The sequence below is a fragment of the Epinephelus fuscoguttatus genome, linkage group LG16 (assembly GCF_011397635.1).
Source record: "Epinephelus fuscoguttatus linkage group LG16, E.fuscoguttatus.final_Chr_v1".
Lineage (NCBI taxonomy): Eukaryota > Metazoa > Chordata > Actinopteri > Perciformes > Serranidae > Epinephelus > Epinephelus fuscoguttatus.
Genome location: NC_064767.1, coordinates 4257907 through 4275436, shown reverse-complemented (window position 1 = coordinate 4275436; position 17530 = coordinate 4257907). Strand labels below are relative to the sequence as shown.

At 40.2% G+C, this 17530-nt stretch overlaps 2 protein-coding genes across 2 annotated transcripts; both read right to left on the bottom strand.

The window, feature by feature from the left end:
* Window positions 1–3171: 3171 nt before the first annotated feature.
* Window positions 3172–11123, bottom strand: mtx2 (metaxin 2). The gene is made up of 10 exons (XM_049600867.1): window positions 10963–11123; window positions 9160–9207; window positions 9014–9060; window positions 8357–8429; window positions 8089–8165; window positions 7475–7567; window positions 7303–7341; window positions 7087–7212; window positions 6864–6940; window positions 3172–4120 (listed from the first exon to the last, which is right to left on the bottom strand). Exons 1-10 carry the CDS (start codon window positions 11000–11002, stop codon window positions 3961–3963), a joined length of 780 nt encoding a protein of 259 aa, XP_049456824.1. The 5' UTR covers window positions 11003–11123; the 3' UTR covers window positions 3172–3960.
* Window positions 11124–14616: 3493 nt separating this feature from the next.
* On the bottom strand, window positions 14617–17502 carry LOC125903913 (homeobox protein Hox-D4b-like). The gene is made up of 2 exons (XM_049601100.1): window positions 16732–17502; window positions 14617–15985 (listed from the first exon to the last, which is right to left on the bottom strand). The coding sequence occupies exons 1-2, from the start codon at window positions 17153–17155 to the stop codon at window positions 15654–15656; spliced, it is 756 nt and encodes a 251-aa protein (XP_049457057.1). The 5' UTR covers window positions 17156–17502; the 3' UTR covers window positions 14617–15653.
* Window positions 17503–17530: the final 28 nt, after the last annotated feature.

Here is a 17530-nt window from a genome sequence, read left to right as displayed (position 1 = left end):
GACACAGGCTACTCTCATAAAATAAAAAGCAATAAATCAAAAAAAATAAACCAACAACAGTTTATTAAAAAAAGAAGACAGTCCTTCTCTGGGATTTTTTTTTTTCAGATGAAATTTGCCCCAAACTGCACAGCGATTAGGATTTTTAAAATGCACAATGCACATTTTGATTTGCTTTTTCATCTTTTTTTTTAGTTTCTTAATTTTTTTTCCTTTTATCCCTAATCTGCAGGCCACGAACGTCTCTGCAGCAGCAGGATGCTTCTCTATCCCTATGCTGCCCCCTCCTGGAGTAATTCTGCCATTACAATCTGTGCATCTGATAGACTCTGAATCTGTGCTCAGTGCAGGGGTTCAAAATAATAATATAATAAAGGTTATGAAAGCAGTACGAGCTTCTCTGCATGTTCCTCACACTTTCTATATGAAACAGAAACCTGTTTTTGTAAAATGCACCTCACACACTGAAACAATGAAGTCCTTTAAACCATATTTTAACTCAGGAGCCTCAAGATTCATGTTTTTTTTTTTCTTGTGGGGAGATTCTCATTTCAGTTTTTGTCATCTTTTAGTTGCAGATACAGTTTTACAAATCATATTTGTAATCAGTGGTCTGTAGTCACAGTTACCCGCTTTGCACAATTTATTATCTCTCCTTGATAAAAGTAGGAGGTCTATAAAAACAAGAGTGTGGAGAGAGCATGAAGGACACTGGAGCTGTCTCCTCTGTACACAGGGACAATGGTTACATGACTAAGATAAGAGAAAAGGTCAGAGAACCACTGATGAGTTGTCGTGTCTCTCAGGCGTCTCTGCCTCCTGTAGTGTCTCCCTGCAGGAGAGCTGAGATGAAGTCAATCACCTGCTCACCTCATCTGACCGGCTGCTACATAAGATTGTGAGGCTAATGTCAGTCTGCATCATACAACATTCTCACAGTCAACTAATGCTCTAAACAGACATCATTATTTTTTATTATTATTATTATTATTATTATTATTTCTTCCCATGAGCTGGTTGTGACAGAGTCTGCAGCTGCATGAGGGGAAAGCAGAGAGTTACTGTCAGTAGCACAGTGTGTGTGAAGACGTGTGTATTCCTCCTGTAAGATTGTTCTGTGTAAAATAAAGTTTTCAGAAAGAACCCCACAAACAGCTGCACACTGAACTGAACATCCTCAGATACCTTTCTGTGCGTCTGTGCGCCTGCCGTCTGGCTGATGACCTCTGACTGCGCAGTGTTCACACGCTGCAGGTCATCACTCATGATGTCACAGCTCCTGGAAGTTCAAAGGTCACCCTCTGACCTCACAGGAAACCTGGAAGACAGACACTCGCTCCGTCTGTCTCACGCACACACACACACTGTTCAACTGGGGGGCAGTCAGAGGTGATCAGACGTTACCATTGAGCTTGTCTGAAGCCTGGAGGCAGAGACACACACACACACACATACACACAGCTGAGTGTGTGAACCCAGCTGCGTATCAAGACTAAAAATAGATTTTGAGGCAACATGGTGGAAACATGTTGGAATGTTTAATGATTTAGCTGCTACAAAAAAAGGCTTTTTAAAATATTGTCTTGCTCGCTGATGTATATTTTCCAACCTAACTGCCAGAGCAAATGTTTGCACTGTATGTTTCTGCAAACCCCAGATACATCACACTGGCACGTTATTATGCAGCAGAGACTTTGAAACTTGGCTGTGCTAATGTGTAGTTAAGTTTAGGTTCAAAACCACTTGGTTATGGTTAGGAAAAAGATCATGTTTTGACTGAAACATCTGGTTTTATGGGCACAATCCATACTGGAAACGTGGTCATGTCTCAGGGTAAAACGATACTTTTTCATGGCACTATCCATGCTGGAAAAACAGTGACAGGTTACTAAATAATATTCACGTTTAGTGGCAAACAAAGAAACACCAGAAAAACAGCAATAAATCTCAACTGGATTTGTTGTTTGTTGGTCTTTGACAGTGGTCTGAAGCTCGACAGGTGAGCTTCCGAGGTGTCACACCATCCACCATCCTCTCCACCTCCTGATGACAGTCAGCTAATATCCTACATCACTCTGGAAACACTGATATGATTAGTATGAAACATGCAAATGTAACATAGTCATGGTTTGCAGAAATTTACAATGCCAACATGTTCTTTTGGAGACTGGGCTTATATTGTGTAGGCCTAGATTTGAAGGGATTTTGTTGGTGCTACTCTTCCCCAAATTAAAAAAGATTTTGTCGAGAGGTTGTCTTCAACCATTTGAAACCTGGAGTGACATCACTTTCCTTTTTTGAGTATTTAAACCCCTGGGCAGATTGGTGCAATTTCTTTAAAAACATGGGGAAAAAGCATTGAGTAACTTGGGAAGAAAAGTCCTACAATTGCAATAAATGAATAAACAGGTTCAGAATTTAGATACAAACTAGGGAAAAAAGAAAACAATTCGAGGGGAAACCATATTCATTACTATTATTACATTTAAAATTATGTTTCAGAATTTTTAAAAAACAATTTTTAAGCACTTTTCCAGGTAATTTCCTTGTTTGTTTGTTTTTAACTTTCCTGATTTTTTTTTTTTACTTATTATCCAGTTTTTAATTTCCTGCAATTTTTTTAGAGTAATTTCTTCCTCTGTATCTCATTGCCTTCTTCCCATATTTTTGAAAAAAAAATCAAGCCACTTTGCTCAGGTTTTGCAGCATTTTCTAACTCTCATAGAAAAAGATGAACGATTAAGATTTTTTTTTTTTTTTAATCCTTAATTTTCTTTTATTCAACTAACATTGTCACCCTCCTTTTTCTGTCTGTGCTATGAGCTGCTGTGACATGTGAATTTCCCAAGTGTGGGAGTAATAAAGTTTATCTTATCTCTTATAAAATATGAAAACATCTCTAATGATGAGAAAGTTTCACCAACACTTCAGTCAGTGATACATTTTTAAGAATCATCAGTTATGTGTGTGCAGTGAGGCTGAGGGTGATTTCATTATTCAATGCCAGTGTGCTTTCTGCAAGAATATTGCACAGAAAAATTCAAACTCAGGATAAAATCTGTCCCTTTAAGTGATACATTTGTGTGATGCACTCCAACAAAGAGTGAACCTCTGTACTCTAATCAAAGCTTCATACTGGAGAAAGAAATAAGCCACAGAAAGATCTGCACGTTCAGTTAAATGACTTTTATTCTGTAGGCACTTTTAATTCACACAAAGAAAACAACGGTGGAATAACTAAGGATTAAGTCACATCCTCTTCATCATTATATCCATGTGTTTTGTACAGAGGGAAGCAACGCCGCCTCGTCTTTCTTACAAGCTTCTAGGGAAAAAATCAGTCGGACTGAAGCCTGTCTGAGACTCAGTGGATCGCAGTAGATACACTATGATACATGTCGGAGCAGAAGACAGTGGAAACAGTGACAAACAATAAGAGCATATAAATAAGCCTCTGTGTTAGGAAGCATCCACCCTGCTGAAGTGTCCTTGAGCCCGACACTGAATCTGTGTCAGATCACCTGCAGCTGACGTCTGACCTCAGCTGCAAACGTAAAGGCTCTATGGTCTGCTGAAAACTCATTTGGTGGCTTCCTGAAGCAGTTAAACTACAAGAGCTGCAGATCATCAGTGTGTTCACATAAATGTCATTATTAAGTCTGTGTTAAACTTTTTTTAAATGGTACATATGTGTTGGTGATCTTCACTGTGACTTTAGGATACTTTTAGGTTTATTTGTGCAGTGGACACATCTTCATCCTTTAAAGACTCATCTGCACTTCTATCAGCAGCATGCAATAATGTACAAGTACGAAGCAAAAGGGAGGCAGAGAGCAAGCATCACGTGGGGACAGGTGTGTGAATACAAGCTGTGTTTAGCTCGTCAGTGCTACAGTGAGGGAATGAGAGAAGGAGGGGCCGAATGTACAAGAGGAGATCATACAGAGACGTTTCATTCCTTCAAGAGCTCTTGTCTTCAAAGTAGGTCTGTTCGATGCGTCTGCAGAAGGACAGCAGGTTGCTGTAGCTCTTGATCCGCTCTGCCAGCTCAGTGCTGGTCAGTCTGGTGGTCAGGATGGTGAAGAGGTGGCCGAACACCAACGCGTCCAGTTCTGTGGGCCTACGACACACACACACACACACACACACACACACACACACACACACACACACACACACACATTACATTCTCAGAGCTAAAGTCAACCAATCAATTGAAGATTTTTTTTATTTTCCTCATGAGGTAAGCCAAGTTTCCCCGTGTTGTTTTTTATCAACATATTGGTCACTCTATTTTATTTAAAATGTATCTCATACGGTTGAAACCTCTGACAGTGATGCACCAGAGCATCTCTGCTTCTCATTATTTCAACCACTTTTTCACACAGATATAAACAGGAAATCAGGACTGTGAGGTTAAAAGAAGACATGACAGCGGTGAAACAGTGTGCAATCTAACCACTGGATGTATATTTATACCAATAATGTATGTCCACTAAAAGTGTTTGCTTTGTCACTGACAGGCTCAGATTGTTATTCTAAGTGTCTGACAGCACTATGGAAAGGATCCCTACAGAGATAGACCTTTTTGTTACAGAGTAAGATTGTTTTTGTTTAACTAGAAACAGCCCCGAAATCACCGTCACCAAACTCAGCAGACTGCCTCTAAATAAAGAGTCATTTTAGCTTGCAGAAAGCCAGAATATTTTCACATCTAACTGGGTGAGTTAATGATTTAATTCAACCAAACCAGAGTTGGTGATTTTAGAAACAGTGAAAAGATGAACCAAGATGGTTTTTCTAAGTTTTATTTTGCTTATTTGATCTTGCTATCACCATTCCTAATAGGTGTAAATGAGCTTTCATTAATATGTTTTAAAACAAAGTAGTTACTCTGCAGTGGGCTATCAATGATTATTTGGTATTTAAACTTCGCAGCTTTAGTATTGAAAGCAAACACATCTGTTCACTAACTATTAAATTCTTTATTTCCTCCATATCGACAGCTAGCCTCACTAAGGTGACTCAAGCTTTGCCATTGCTATTGAGATTCGACTATTTTAGGAGAAGGCGCTACGCCCTAGACGTATGACGCACATAGCTGACCAGATGATAAAATTACAATGTGTAATTTACGTGGTTGTTTATTAGCAAATATCAACCATTGCTTTCATAAATGTATATTTACTAAAGTGTAATGCAATTCACATACAAATGGAAGCTTTCTCATAGGCTTAGAATCATTTCTCTATATATACACAGGCAGGGCACGGTCTGCTGGAGGCTGCCATCTTGCATCGCCATATCTGAATACAGTGGCCAAAAGAGATACACGCGCTTCGCCTTTTACGTTTACCTAGAACTTGCCGTCACTGGAGAAGGTAAAGCTCAATCCAGGGTGCTTCTGCGTGAACCTGCTTTGTACTTTTATGATTCTGTCGCACTTTAAATGGAGGACCACACATATGTTTTGCCCTGTAAGAGGGAAACCACGCCACCAAATAAAAGAAAAAGATCAGATAAGCGAGGACGGGACAAAACACGAGTGAATATCGGCGTTGCTTATTCCAGGTGGAAAGAACTCCTGTGGAAGAACACTCTGGAAACGCATGTACTATAATCGTACCAACCTATATTTGCCGCACTGTGCCGTGACTGTCACATAAAACGTGTTATTTTAGCATTACTGTGCTAATGTTTGCTCGTGTTACCCAAACAATTAGAAATAAAACACTCCTAACATAACGTTATATCTCACAGATAACCTCTATCTCACTGGTAAGCTATAACATAATGTAGCGTCCGCCAGGACGTGTGGAAAGGATGACACACTTATTCGGCAAACCACCGTTTATTACTGAACAGTACAGGTTACTGTTGGCCGTAACTACGCCAAAACAACCAACAAACAAGAACTTAGCTGTAACTCCAACTGTGCACTCCTGCTCTCTCCTCCAGCTCGCTCATACACACACCTGCACGCGCACTCACACAGCTCTCGTCCCCGTCACACTCGCACCCCGCCCCCCTACCTATACTCATTCAATCCCAAACATGCCATTAACTCACAGAACATTGACATTATAACAGGACATTTACTGCAGGGTCGCTACAATATCGTAACATGGTTTAGATTCCTAAATAAATACTCATCTCATGGCTAGATAGGCCTACTCCTGAAAAACTTGAAAAACTCGTGGATGATGCCATCTCTGTCTGCGCAAGGCTTTTTGTCCTACAAGGCCACCGTCACTTACCCGACGGGAAGAGTGAGTGAGTGAGCACGAGTGAGCCCTGCAATCTAGAATTTGACCGCTGATGTCACTGTTATTCACCATTTTTACAAACTGAGGCTTTAACACTTAACACTTTTTTTTGTTTTTATTTAGCATGTAGGCTACACATTTACACAATTAGAAAATGTAAGAATACCTTTAGGGCTACAACAATGATACATGAAGATTAACATGTTAACTGTTAACTGTTATTCATTTCTATATAATTTTTTGTCAAAGCCACAGGGAGCCAATGAAGAAGGGCTAAAGAGCCACATGTGACTCCTGAGCTGCAGGTTGCCCACCCCTGGTTTTATATACAAAATGTTCTCAGGATAAACAGAGAGAAGCTCCACTTTCAGATGAGGAGGTCATTACAGTTTTACACCACAGGGTGGTGCTAAAGGGAAAGCTGTCAGATGCTTCAAAACATTTCATTTTAGCCACAGAGCAGAATCTGCAGGGAAGAGCTGAAGTATAAACTCTCACTATGCGACACTATGAACTGTTCTGTTGTTGAGCTGCTCTGACAGACAGACAGACAGACAGACAGACAGACAGACAGAGAGAACCAAGAGAGATACATACTGTTTATTAAAGAAGTACGGTTGTGTTCCCAGCCTCTGGGAGAGCGCCTGGCAGCACTGACTCACATCCTCGTAAACCTGAAACACGTGAAGGGACAGACACTTTTTAATCATGTCAATATTTTATGAGTCAAAAAAAAAACCCACAAACAGTATCTGCTAAACATGAGAACAATTTACAAAGCATGTAAACTTCAGATATTCATCTGCAGGTGGGAGCTAACCTGCTCCAGTGTTTTCCCTCCCCAGCCGATGGCGTTCATCTTCCTGCGAACCTCCCACTGCTTCTGATAGGCCAGGATGTTATTGAGAGGCCACGAGTAAGGACTGCTGTATCTGGGACGTGAGATCTACACAAACACGTGCACACATGATCAAGACACAACAAATAATCACCGCCAAATACATTCTTCATTTTATCTAAAGACAAGTACACTCACCTCAGCAGCTGTAGCGTCGTCACACCACTGGATGTACAACTGTAGAGGGTTAAAGGAGAAGATATTATCCAGAAATACTGATAATTACAACTTCTACTGTGTGTTTTGTTGGCAGGGAGTGTATGTGTATGTGTGTGTGTGTGTGTGTGTGTGTGTGTGTGTGTGTGTGTACCTCAGCAGTAAGCAGCATGTTGTTGACCAGCTCCATGTACGCTTTCATTTCAGCTCTCTGAACATCGTCTAAGCCATCGCTCAAAGAATTACCCTGAGGACCCAAAAACACAGAGAAAATTATTTTTCTTTTCATCTTTAATTTATCGCATATTTCTAATTAATAAAACAGATTAAGAAATGACTGAAGTCAAGAGGGCGTCAGACCAAAACAGATTTGTTACATACGGTAAAAAAAATGCTGCCATTGAGCTATTGCTAGCCAAAGTAAATGTCATTTGTTCTTTCCACATCAGGTTGGGTTGTTAACGTGCTAAGAGGCTAACAAGCGTCTTGCAGTTTCACTTTTTGAATGATGAATATAGACTACCGCCGCCTGCTGCTCAGGAGAGTTATTTTCTCTCACACAGGCGCAGACTGTCATGCTAGCTGGCTGTGGGCTGGAGTCTGTCTGGTGCGTTCAGGTGCAACTTTTTGTCTGAGACACAGGCAACATGAAGCCACACAACAGTTGGCTTTCCTCACCGCTGGTTCTGTGGTGTGTCTGGGCTTTAAGATTGAGATTATTTCTTTAAGCAAGCACTCAATAACATCTTTGATATCTGTGTTACACACCTTAGCTTTGGTGAACTGCACTATGGGCCCCAGCTCTGACACCACCTGGTTCCCAACATGGATGAAGGGAATCTTACCTACAGAGAGAGACGGTAAAAAAAAAACAGAGAAAAATCTTTACGATCACTTATCTTCTGGTTATATGTGGATACACAATACTGAAAATATCCTAAATGCTCTGAACTGAACAATACAAGGTTTGTTTTTCAGTGAGACAGATTCACATTATGGCCACAGGATTCACCTGTGCAGCAGCATGTGTACTAACCAGAGGGTGACATGTATTCAGCATTTGCTCTGCAAACCACCTGCACTGGAAGACCACACATCCTGAGGTAGGCCTGTAGAGGAGGGACACAGGACACAGTCAGGCAGTGCTCAGGTGATTCATTTAGAAGCTAATCGACAAAATAAAACTTAACGATGATCCATTAGTGTTTGAAGTCATACTTCTGTATATATGCTTCTCATTTAGGGTGGCAAAGGTATGACACTATCACAGGACAGGTGGACGATATGACAATATGTGACAGGACTCCATCATTTAGTAAAGGCTATGCGATTTGTTCCATCTGATAAAGGGCCCAGACTTTTTGGATCCGTGTATTGTATGTGGAAGGATCTGGTTTCAGCCATCTGATGGTTTTACACGTTAAGGTCGCTGTAAGTAACATATGTAGGAGGTATTTCTTATGTGTGATTTTTTAAAATTTGTCTTTGATGAGCATCTTTATAAGGGAGCCTGACATCTAATATTTTCACTGCCAATAACAGTTACTCCTCTGTAACTGTTGTGCATAAGTTAATAAAGAACTTGACATCATCTATAAAATAACATAAACGTCCCCCCTATATACGCTGCTGACACACACATACTGATATATTTGTTGAGAACAAACAAAAAAAGAATTGGAACAGAACTCACCTGAACAGCCAGAGATGAGGCGCAGTCTGACAGCAGGATCTGATCCTCTGGAGGAAAATAAACGACACCACAGTAACATAAAACACTAACATCCTCTAAAGTGACAGATCATAATGTTTCTCCAAGTCATACAAACAGTGACTCACCCTTCAGCGGCTGGTACAAGGTTGCAGTTTCAGGCCAAGGCTCAGCAGCTGTCAGGGTCAGAAACACACACATAAACACACAGAGGGAGACACACGATTATAAGGTCACAAATTGGCTTAATAACTGTTATGTTTCTGTTTATTTAAACAACTAATGTTCTTCTATCTATTGTGTAATGCATTTAAAATTAAATGTCACCCTCATTGGAGATCTATCTGTACGCTAGCAGACACGCCCCCACAGAAGCACAGTATATCCCCGTGTTTAGCTGAGTTTAAAATACAACACATTTCACACTATCAACGTGAATAAACGTGTTAATTACACAAATGTTGAGAATTAAAACACATCAGAAGAAAGTTTAACTTCTCAGCAATAGTTCAGGGGGGTTCACATGAATGCAAGCCACTGATAAAGTAACAAAAACAACATTTACGCCGACGGTGTGTCAGTAAGGTTCATTTAACGCTGTAGAACCGAGTAAAATCCAAGATGGCGCGTCCTTTCTTGCCTCCCTAAATGCAGTGCTGCTCAGTGGCGCTGCGCTCACTGCTGCCGCTGGTGGCTGGAGGTGACACTACAACAGTCTGTCATATTCATCAAAAAATAAAAATAAAAAATAAAAACGGCAAGGCTATAATTTACAATAAATTAAAAAAATGTGATACATACTTAAATAAAAATATAAATAGCACAATTATACATGTAAATGGTGAAAATAGCTGGAAATATTATTTTATAACATTTTTTGTATATTTTATGTTATTATATTCATGTAAAAAACTGGTTTATATAGTTTATTGTAGCACAATGCACATATTTTTTATATTTTTACACACTTGCAGACTCAGCCCAGTTAACATATTTTTATTAATATCTGAAGTACTAGTGTTAAATGTAGCATAATGCACATTTCTATTTCTTTTTATTTCTTTACTTTATAATTATATACACCTATTATATACACTTATGTACTTATAGTTTTCTATTGGGGACTGTAACGAATTACAATTTCTAATTTCAAAGTCACATTTTAACAAAAATTTAAATTCAAATTTCTTTTTTTTGTGGGGGTGTGAAAGCATATTGCATCCATTTGTGACGTAAAGACTCTAATTAGGCTTATTTTAAACACTCCAAACTTTGATTCAAAGTCTTAATTTTTGTACAGTGAAGACGCTTCGTTCATTTTTATAAACAGGATGCAGTTTTACATTTTTATTGCTGCAGTACAACTTCCGGCCACCAGTGGCAGCACTGCGCTAAGCAGCGCCGAGCAGCACTTCAGATTCACAGAAGAAGGCATTCGTCGCCATCTTGGAATTTACTTCAGCGGTTGAATTTAATATAATTTAGCGGCACTTCGTTAAAGTAAGACGTGTTTTTGTAACTCGAAACACGGCTGTCATCGACGTGAATCCTCCTGAACTCTTTCTGCTTCAATTCACCGTCCAATTCTGGGTCTGTATTCCTAACACCAATCCTAAAAACAACATTATTAGCGTTATATTTGTAAAGTTGTCGCTACATTCAGCTAGCCATCTACGACATGTAGCTGACAGTCCTGTTTGAGAGCTAGGCTAACCAAGCTAGTCCTTGCTACAGAAACAGATAAAGGTGGACACACACAGCCACCGTTACACTTATGACTGAGCAGTCCTGCTACGTTAAACGGCTGCGGCTACTTATATTGGCTAATGTTAGCAAGTGGCTAACGCTACATGGCTGTACACATTAGCTGATGTTAGCTAGCTAAAGCTATGTTAATGAACTATAACAGAAGCACTAAGACAACACATTACCTGCCATCTGCGACACGAAAGCCTCTGCCGCAAGAGACATTGTGATGCTGTAATATCCGTATTGCTAAATGATAATAATCACAGTGAGAGACGAGGTCAATTCCTCTGCATGCAAGTTTAAGGGCAAGTGCTTGTTCTGCTGTCACAGACTGGTCCGCCCGCGATTCAAGTCCCGAGGAGGAAATGTAGCTCTGATGTTTTGTTCCGCTTTACGCCCGAGTTGGAAAGGACATCAGTCTGCTGTGTGTGGAAGTCTGTGTCATGATTATATATTTCAGTTTAGTTTATGTAAGAATGAACAGTGCAAATTGTAAATATGCATGATATAAAATGACAGAATTTTCATCTGTAGTGCTTTGGCCAAGATGTTACACAAGGCTACCTAAAATGCAACAAAGCACAGAAAAAGGCTTATTTGTACACATCAACAAAAACAACACACATAATTTAAAAACTGGAAAAGGACATACAATGTTTAAAACGGCGAGAGGTAGTAACATATAAAGAACAACACTGCAAACTAAACAGCAGCAGAAAAGAGTTTAGTATTTATGTGTCTGTATTAAACACTCATTGTTTTAAGTGATTACCAAAGGATCTATTAATGTTAAGTTTTCTGATATAAATTGGAATTCCATTCAACTCTTTTGTACCTCTGACAGACCTCTGACTGGCTGACTGGTTAAAGGCACTTTTCCACAATGGAATCATCCAATCTCCTCTCATGGGCAATTAATGTTTGTTCTTCTGTTAATATATATGCTACAAGTGGTGGTGGAGCTAAGTTATGGGAGACTCTGTATATCAAACAAAATCTTTTTTTTTTTTTTTTTTTTTTTTAGAATTGGGCAGTGATGGAAGTGCTTTGTCTTTTTTGTCTAGTGTTTTGAGTGCTTGTTTGTATAATGATTCAAGTGGTTTCAACATGCTATGATCAGCTTGTGACCAGCTTGTTATGCAATTATTAAGATGAGTGAAAATCATAGGGTATAGAAGCATCTCGGCAGCCTCTGTAGACATGTCATTTCTAATTAACTGAAAATTTGCAAGATTGAGTTGCACCATTTTCAAGGTTTTCTTGACATGTAACTTAAATGAAAGGTCGATTGACCCCAGGATATTTGACTTCACTCACAAGCTGCAGTTATCCACCTGGACCTGAGACATCAACTGCAACATCTGCTTTGGTTCCAAAGACATGGACAGTCGGTAGGGTGGTGTCAGTGTATGCAGGTGGATTTGGGGAGACAAAAATTCTTAACTAATAGCCATAAAATACATTTATTTTCACCACATTTTTTAAGACTAAAATGTTATATAAACAGGCTACGAATCAAATAAATCTGGGTTTTTTGGTGGATGGAAGTGCCACTGGAGTTGAGATTTTTGGCCCTCAGCTACAGTGGCAAGTGGACAAAAAAAGTTAATTTCCAACCCTGAATCTGACTCAAGTCTAAAATATTTTATGGAAACTCTATATCAGGAATAACCCCTCAAGATGCCATCTTGTTTTCAAGACGGTCCTCAACCAAAATAGTACAATATGAGCACAATTAGATACTGCATTTAACAAGACAACAAAAGTAACATGATGATTAAACAATACCAAATATGACAAAAACAGAGACCAAAATTAAATGAATAAATATCAAGTAATAAGACATACAAAATCAGGAGACTACACTCCAAGCAATGCATCATTCAGTTATAGGTTATAGAAAAGTGCTAGTGTCAATGATGGCATTAAATAATAAAAACATAATTAGACAGCATTATTGAGGTGTTATTGTGGACATGTACAACTGATGGTATTAAAAGAAGACAAGTGTGTTTTTGGACAAGTGGAAAGAAGATATGGATCAAATATTAACAATCAGATTATTCCAAATATAAAGGCCTTATTAGCTAATAACTTAGAGACTGTAGGAACATTAAACAGAGCTGTGTGTCTCAGTTGATAATTAGAGGAGAACGGTCCCATTAACTGCTTTACTGAGGGTACCAATGATGCTGTCTTCTTATGATGGGATTGTCTTTGTTTACGGCTCTTCCAGGCTGAAGTACTTGGCACAACCAGCCGGGGGCGTCCCTGCTTCACCACAGTCAGGCTGCAGAAACAAAGGCAGGTCGGTGTGATTCACAGCAGCCCAGCGTCCACCATGCGCAAACACATAAATCCCGGACCATTGCAAAATATGATCAGATGTGTTTACAATACAGAGACAATGCAGCGCATACAATTAATGGGATGATATATTCTGTTTGAATAATATTAGTATGAAATACAGCCTGCTCTGCGCTCTGACAGTCTCCACACATGCAGGTTTATTTCTCCATTAAATGTTAATCAGATTCCCATATTGCCAGTAAGAACATGCTGATTTGTTTTTACGGTTTCTGTAAAGTTTTACAAAACACAAAATATATCATGAGCTAATGTGCACGCAGCGTGGGGCCCGTGTAATTGTTGCCAGGTCTGTGGAGGTTCAGTGAATTTCCCACAGCCGAGCGGAACAAGTAAAGTATCCCTCAGGTGTCTTTGGCTGCTGTCTCGAGCTGCACACATGCTTTTTGTGAGTGGATATTTGGACCTGTGTTGGCCTGGCTGCTCCGCTCTGTGCTGGATCTGCAGCTTGTGATAGATGTGCCATGTTAGCCCCGTGTCGGCCCCGTCGTGCCTTTCCTGCACATTTAACTGCGTCTCGACCGGATGCCACCAATTAATGGCTGTGGGCGCTCATTTCCCTAGCATCCCACCACACACACACACACACACACACACACACACACACACACACACACAGGGAATACATACAGATAGATGTTTTCTTTCACCTCAAGCAGCCCTGCGCCGTGCGTAAACAATGCGTAAAAGGCGCATATAAGACACTAGATCATGTATAAGATCCTCCAGATCACTGCGAATACGTTTTAAACATACAGAGACGCTGATATCGTGTATGCAGCGCTACAATATGTGTCTGCCGTGTGTAAAGCCACGTATTTTAAACTACTATAGCTCTTGTCTTTAGACGGCAAACTGTCGCTTTAATGATTAAACGTTCGGGATCACCGTGTATCCGCGGAATAATGCGGAACACATTTAAATCCTCCCACATGGGAAAGATCCCCACATTTGAAAAGCTTCCCAGTTGAGACATCACGGACTCTAAATTTATCTTGCCCACCTCGAGAGGTTTGACGCTCCGTTAAATTATGCACGTAACAAAGATCGTCTATGTTACAGAGCATCGTTTTAACTTAAAGTTTAAATGTCTTTGTTTTTCCTACATATGTTGATGTGTTGACAGTGATTTAGATTATGTTTGTGCGCAGTTGTTTGGCTCTTTGTTTGAGCCAATGAATTCTTCTCTCATTTATTAGACACGTCATGTTTGAGGTAGTACTACGTCACTTCCGTAGATCCCCCTCTCACCAACTCGTCAGCCTCCAGCATGGAAAGTCATCCATCCTCCACTTAAATACGGTCACAACACAGGCAGATGGTGTGTGTGTATGTGTGTGTGTGTGTGTGTGTGTGTGTGTGTGTGTGTGTGTGATGGAAAAAAATCACCCACAGTTTTGCAGTTTGAAACATTTATTTTTTATTTTTATTTTTTTATCATCTAAGTATTTTATCAAAACATTTCCACATATAAAAGAGTTTTTTTCTTCTTGTTTTCTCCCAAAGATGAACACATACAAAAAGACAAAAAGAACAGATATTTGCTACATTGAATAAAATATGCTTCTAAATAATACAAATAAAAATAAGTACTGGCGTAGGCTATAATAGGAATCAATAGCATATAAACTGGAATTAAAAAAGAGAACATTTTTATTTGAATGCAACAAAATATTGTTTCGGTGAGGGTTATTTTAAACCTCTTGGTGCTAAACCAACAATGAGAAAGTTCTGTTCGTTAAAACCCTGTAACCCTGAGAGAACACGTTGGATTTACAGTCAGCGTCGTGCAGTAAAAAACTGTACCTCCAATTTGGCTGTTTATTTCCCCGTGCGTAAAAATTCACTTCCCCCCTGAATTATCAATTTTGGAGTAAAGAAAACTGCACGGTATGGCTACTCATCCTACTAAATATGCATTGTTTTGGGATGCTCCTCTATGTACAAAATAAAAGCCCAATTATTCTGCGCGTCACCCGCCGAGCAATTTGGCGTTTGTGGTGTTTCTGTTTTGCCCCTTTAAGCGCCAGTATGTGGAAACAACATTTGGTAATGTGCGTATTCATAAATTAGGCTATTTTATGTTTTAGGTAGTATTCTAAAAACCCTGTATTATGTTTACCCTGTAGAAATAAAACCCTGTTTTCTCCAAAGGACGCTCTCCAACCAACAGGCACCGAGCTAGTGCGCCTGTAATATCGGATGTCTAAATATGAAACCTCCAGAGAGATGTCAGATCATCTCAAAACAATCATTCATGAATTAAATATCGGACTAAAATTGGTTTCAATCTCACAACAGAAATACTTAAAAACACTTGAGGTTAAAAAATAAGGCAAAATACATTCTGGATTTTCTGAGGCCTTATTTTGGCACAAAGATGGAAAGCCTGTATTTTTTAAAGCAGAATAGTTTCAGTCACCCTGGATCAATTTAGCATCATCAGTTTTGGAGAGTGAAGGTGCCAACATGGCTGCCTGTGACGGCCAAGCTCCGCGTCATGTGTTCAGACGGTTATCAGCGCCTTCACATTGGTGCTGCCGCTGTTGTTGTTGTTGTTGTTGTTGTTGTTGTTGTTGTTGTTGTCCGTTGCCTTCTTGTTTTTGCTCCGTCCTTTGGTGTTGGGCAGCTTGTTATCTTTCTTCCAGCGCATGCGCCGGTTCTGGAACCACACCTTTACCTGCCGCTCGGACAGGCAGAGCGTGTGGGCCACCTCGACGCGGCGGCGGCGCGTGAGGTAGCGGCTGAAGTGGAACTCCTTCTCGAGCTCCAGAACCTGCTGGCGCGTGTAGGCCGTCCGTAGTCGCTTCGGCTCCGGGCCCACGTGGTTCGGATTTACTGTGGGAAAATAATGATTATTATTAAAATAAAAAATAAATAAAATAAAGGGAGAGAGAATTAAAGCAAGATCATATTTTTTTTATTTTATATGTATGCATTATTTTTTTTACTCATTTGCTATGTCCAATAATTATTATATATTATTCTAAGAATATAAAACGATACTTTACACACTAAAACAAATTAGATTAAATTAGCCAGTATTTTAAATCTTATTTAAATATTATAGCAGTTATTATCATGTGGTCATTTTTAGGGTTGATCTTTATTTGTGGTTGAGCCGGGAACAGCTCCAGAATTTTTTTATTTTACTTTTAACTCACAGCTTTTTGTTCAGCCGCAGCTCTGCACACCAGACACACGATTCCGCGTGCGTACACGAACACGCACACACGCTTTCTCTCTCTTTCTCTGTCACACACACACACACACACACACACACACACACACACACACACACACACACATATATACATAACACACACGCGCGCCATGGCAGGGGCCATAAAACTTTATAGCGGTTGTAATTCTCCCTGACTCTCACTAAGATCATAAATAACTCGACCAACAAAAAAGCGGTGCTCACAAATGGACAAAACACTTGAAAGAAAGAAAGAAAGAAAGAAAGAAAGAAAGAAAGAAAGAAAGAAAGAAAGAACATAAACATGGAGCCAGGCGAACTGAAATGAGGCGGAGATGAAAGTGTGAATTAGAGAAAGATAAAAATCTCCAGGTTATCTCACCATGAGCGACGTGCACTTTCTTCATCCACGGGTAGACAACAATAGGCGGCTTGTCTTTCCCCTGGCAGGCCGTTTTCCTCTGCACCTGAGCGGGCTTTGCGCAGGTCATCCAGGCCTGGCACTGCAGGTCACCCACGGAGAACCTCGGCTCCTTCCCGGTGCCATCTGTCTCCCTGTATCCGGGGAAGGCAGCACCTTGGTCCTCTCCATCCTCCCGGTGGTGCCCCTGCAAAGAGTGATAGCCGGTTTGTTGTGGTGTGTATGGAGGCGGAGGGGGCTGCATGGGCTGATAGCCCCCTCCATAACTACCACTGTCCTGGGGGTTGTTGTAATACCCCCCTTGGTCACTAAAATTACTGTAATCTTCTTCACAAGGCGGGAACTGCGGCTCAGCATATTTACAGCTCACCACGTAGGACTCCATGATTGATTTATAGCGAGGCTGGTAGGAGAATACTAATTTTTCTTTCTCTCCCCTCTCTGTGTCTCTTTTTCCCCCTCTGGCATCAAGCCATCCTGCGGCTGTCAAATAGACGGACGGCCGCGCGGGCCACGTGACCCCGCGGCCAACCAATGAGAGAGGGCACTCCGGGTTGTTTATGTCAGACGTAATGCGATAATTTGGAGGAAAAAAATGTTCATTATAGGACTAATGAAGCTCTGGTGGCGGGGAAAATGTTTAAGAATAGATGTTTGAGAATAAGGTTAAGAATCCTTTAGACCTCATGGAGACTAATTATCATCAAGAATTAATTATGTTTAGTTAGGCTATTCCTATCTATCTATCTATCTATCTATC

What these genes read in the sequence shown, in the direction of transcription:
- mtx2 (XM_049600867.1), bottom strand. Translation starts at nt 11,002, where the DNA reads ATGTCTCTTGCGGCAGAGGCTTTCGTGTCGCAGATGGCAG. An exon ending in CTTGTACCAGCCGCTGAAGG is followed by an intron (nt 9,061 to 9,159) that starts GTGAGTCACTGT and finishes ATTTTCCTCCAG; the next exon opens with AGGATCAGATCCTGCTGTCA. An exon ending in TGAATACATGTCACCCTCTG is followed by an intron (nt 8,166 to 8,356) that starts GTTAGTACACAT and finishes CTCTCTCTGTAG; the next exon opens with GTAAGATTCCCTTCATCCAT.
- LOC125903913 (XM_049601100.1), bottom strand. Translation starts at nt 17,155, where the DNA reads ATGGAGTCCTACGTGGTGAGCTGTAAATATGCTGAGCCGCAGTTCCCG. An exon ending in GAAAGTGCACGTCGCTCATG is followed by an intron (nt 15,986 to 16,731) that starts GTGAGATAACCT and finishes ATTTTCCCACAG; the next exon opens with TAAATCCGAACCACGTGGGC.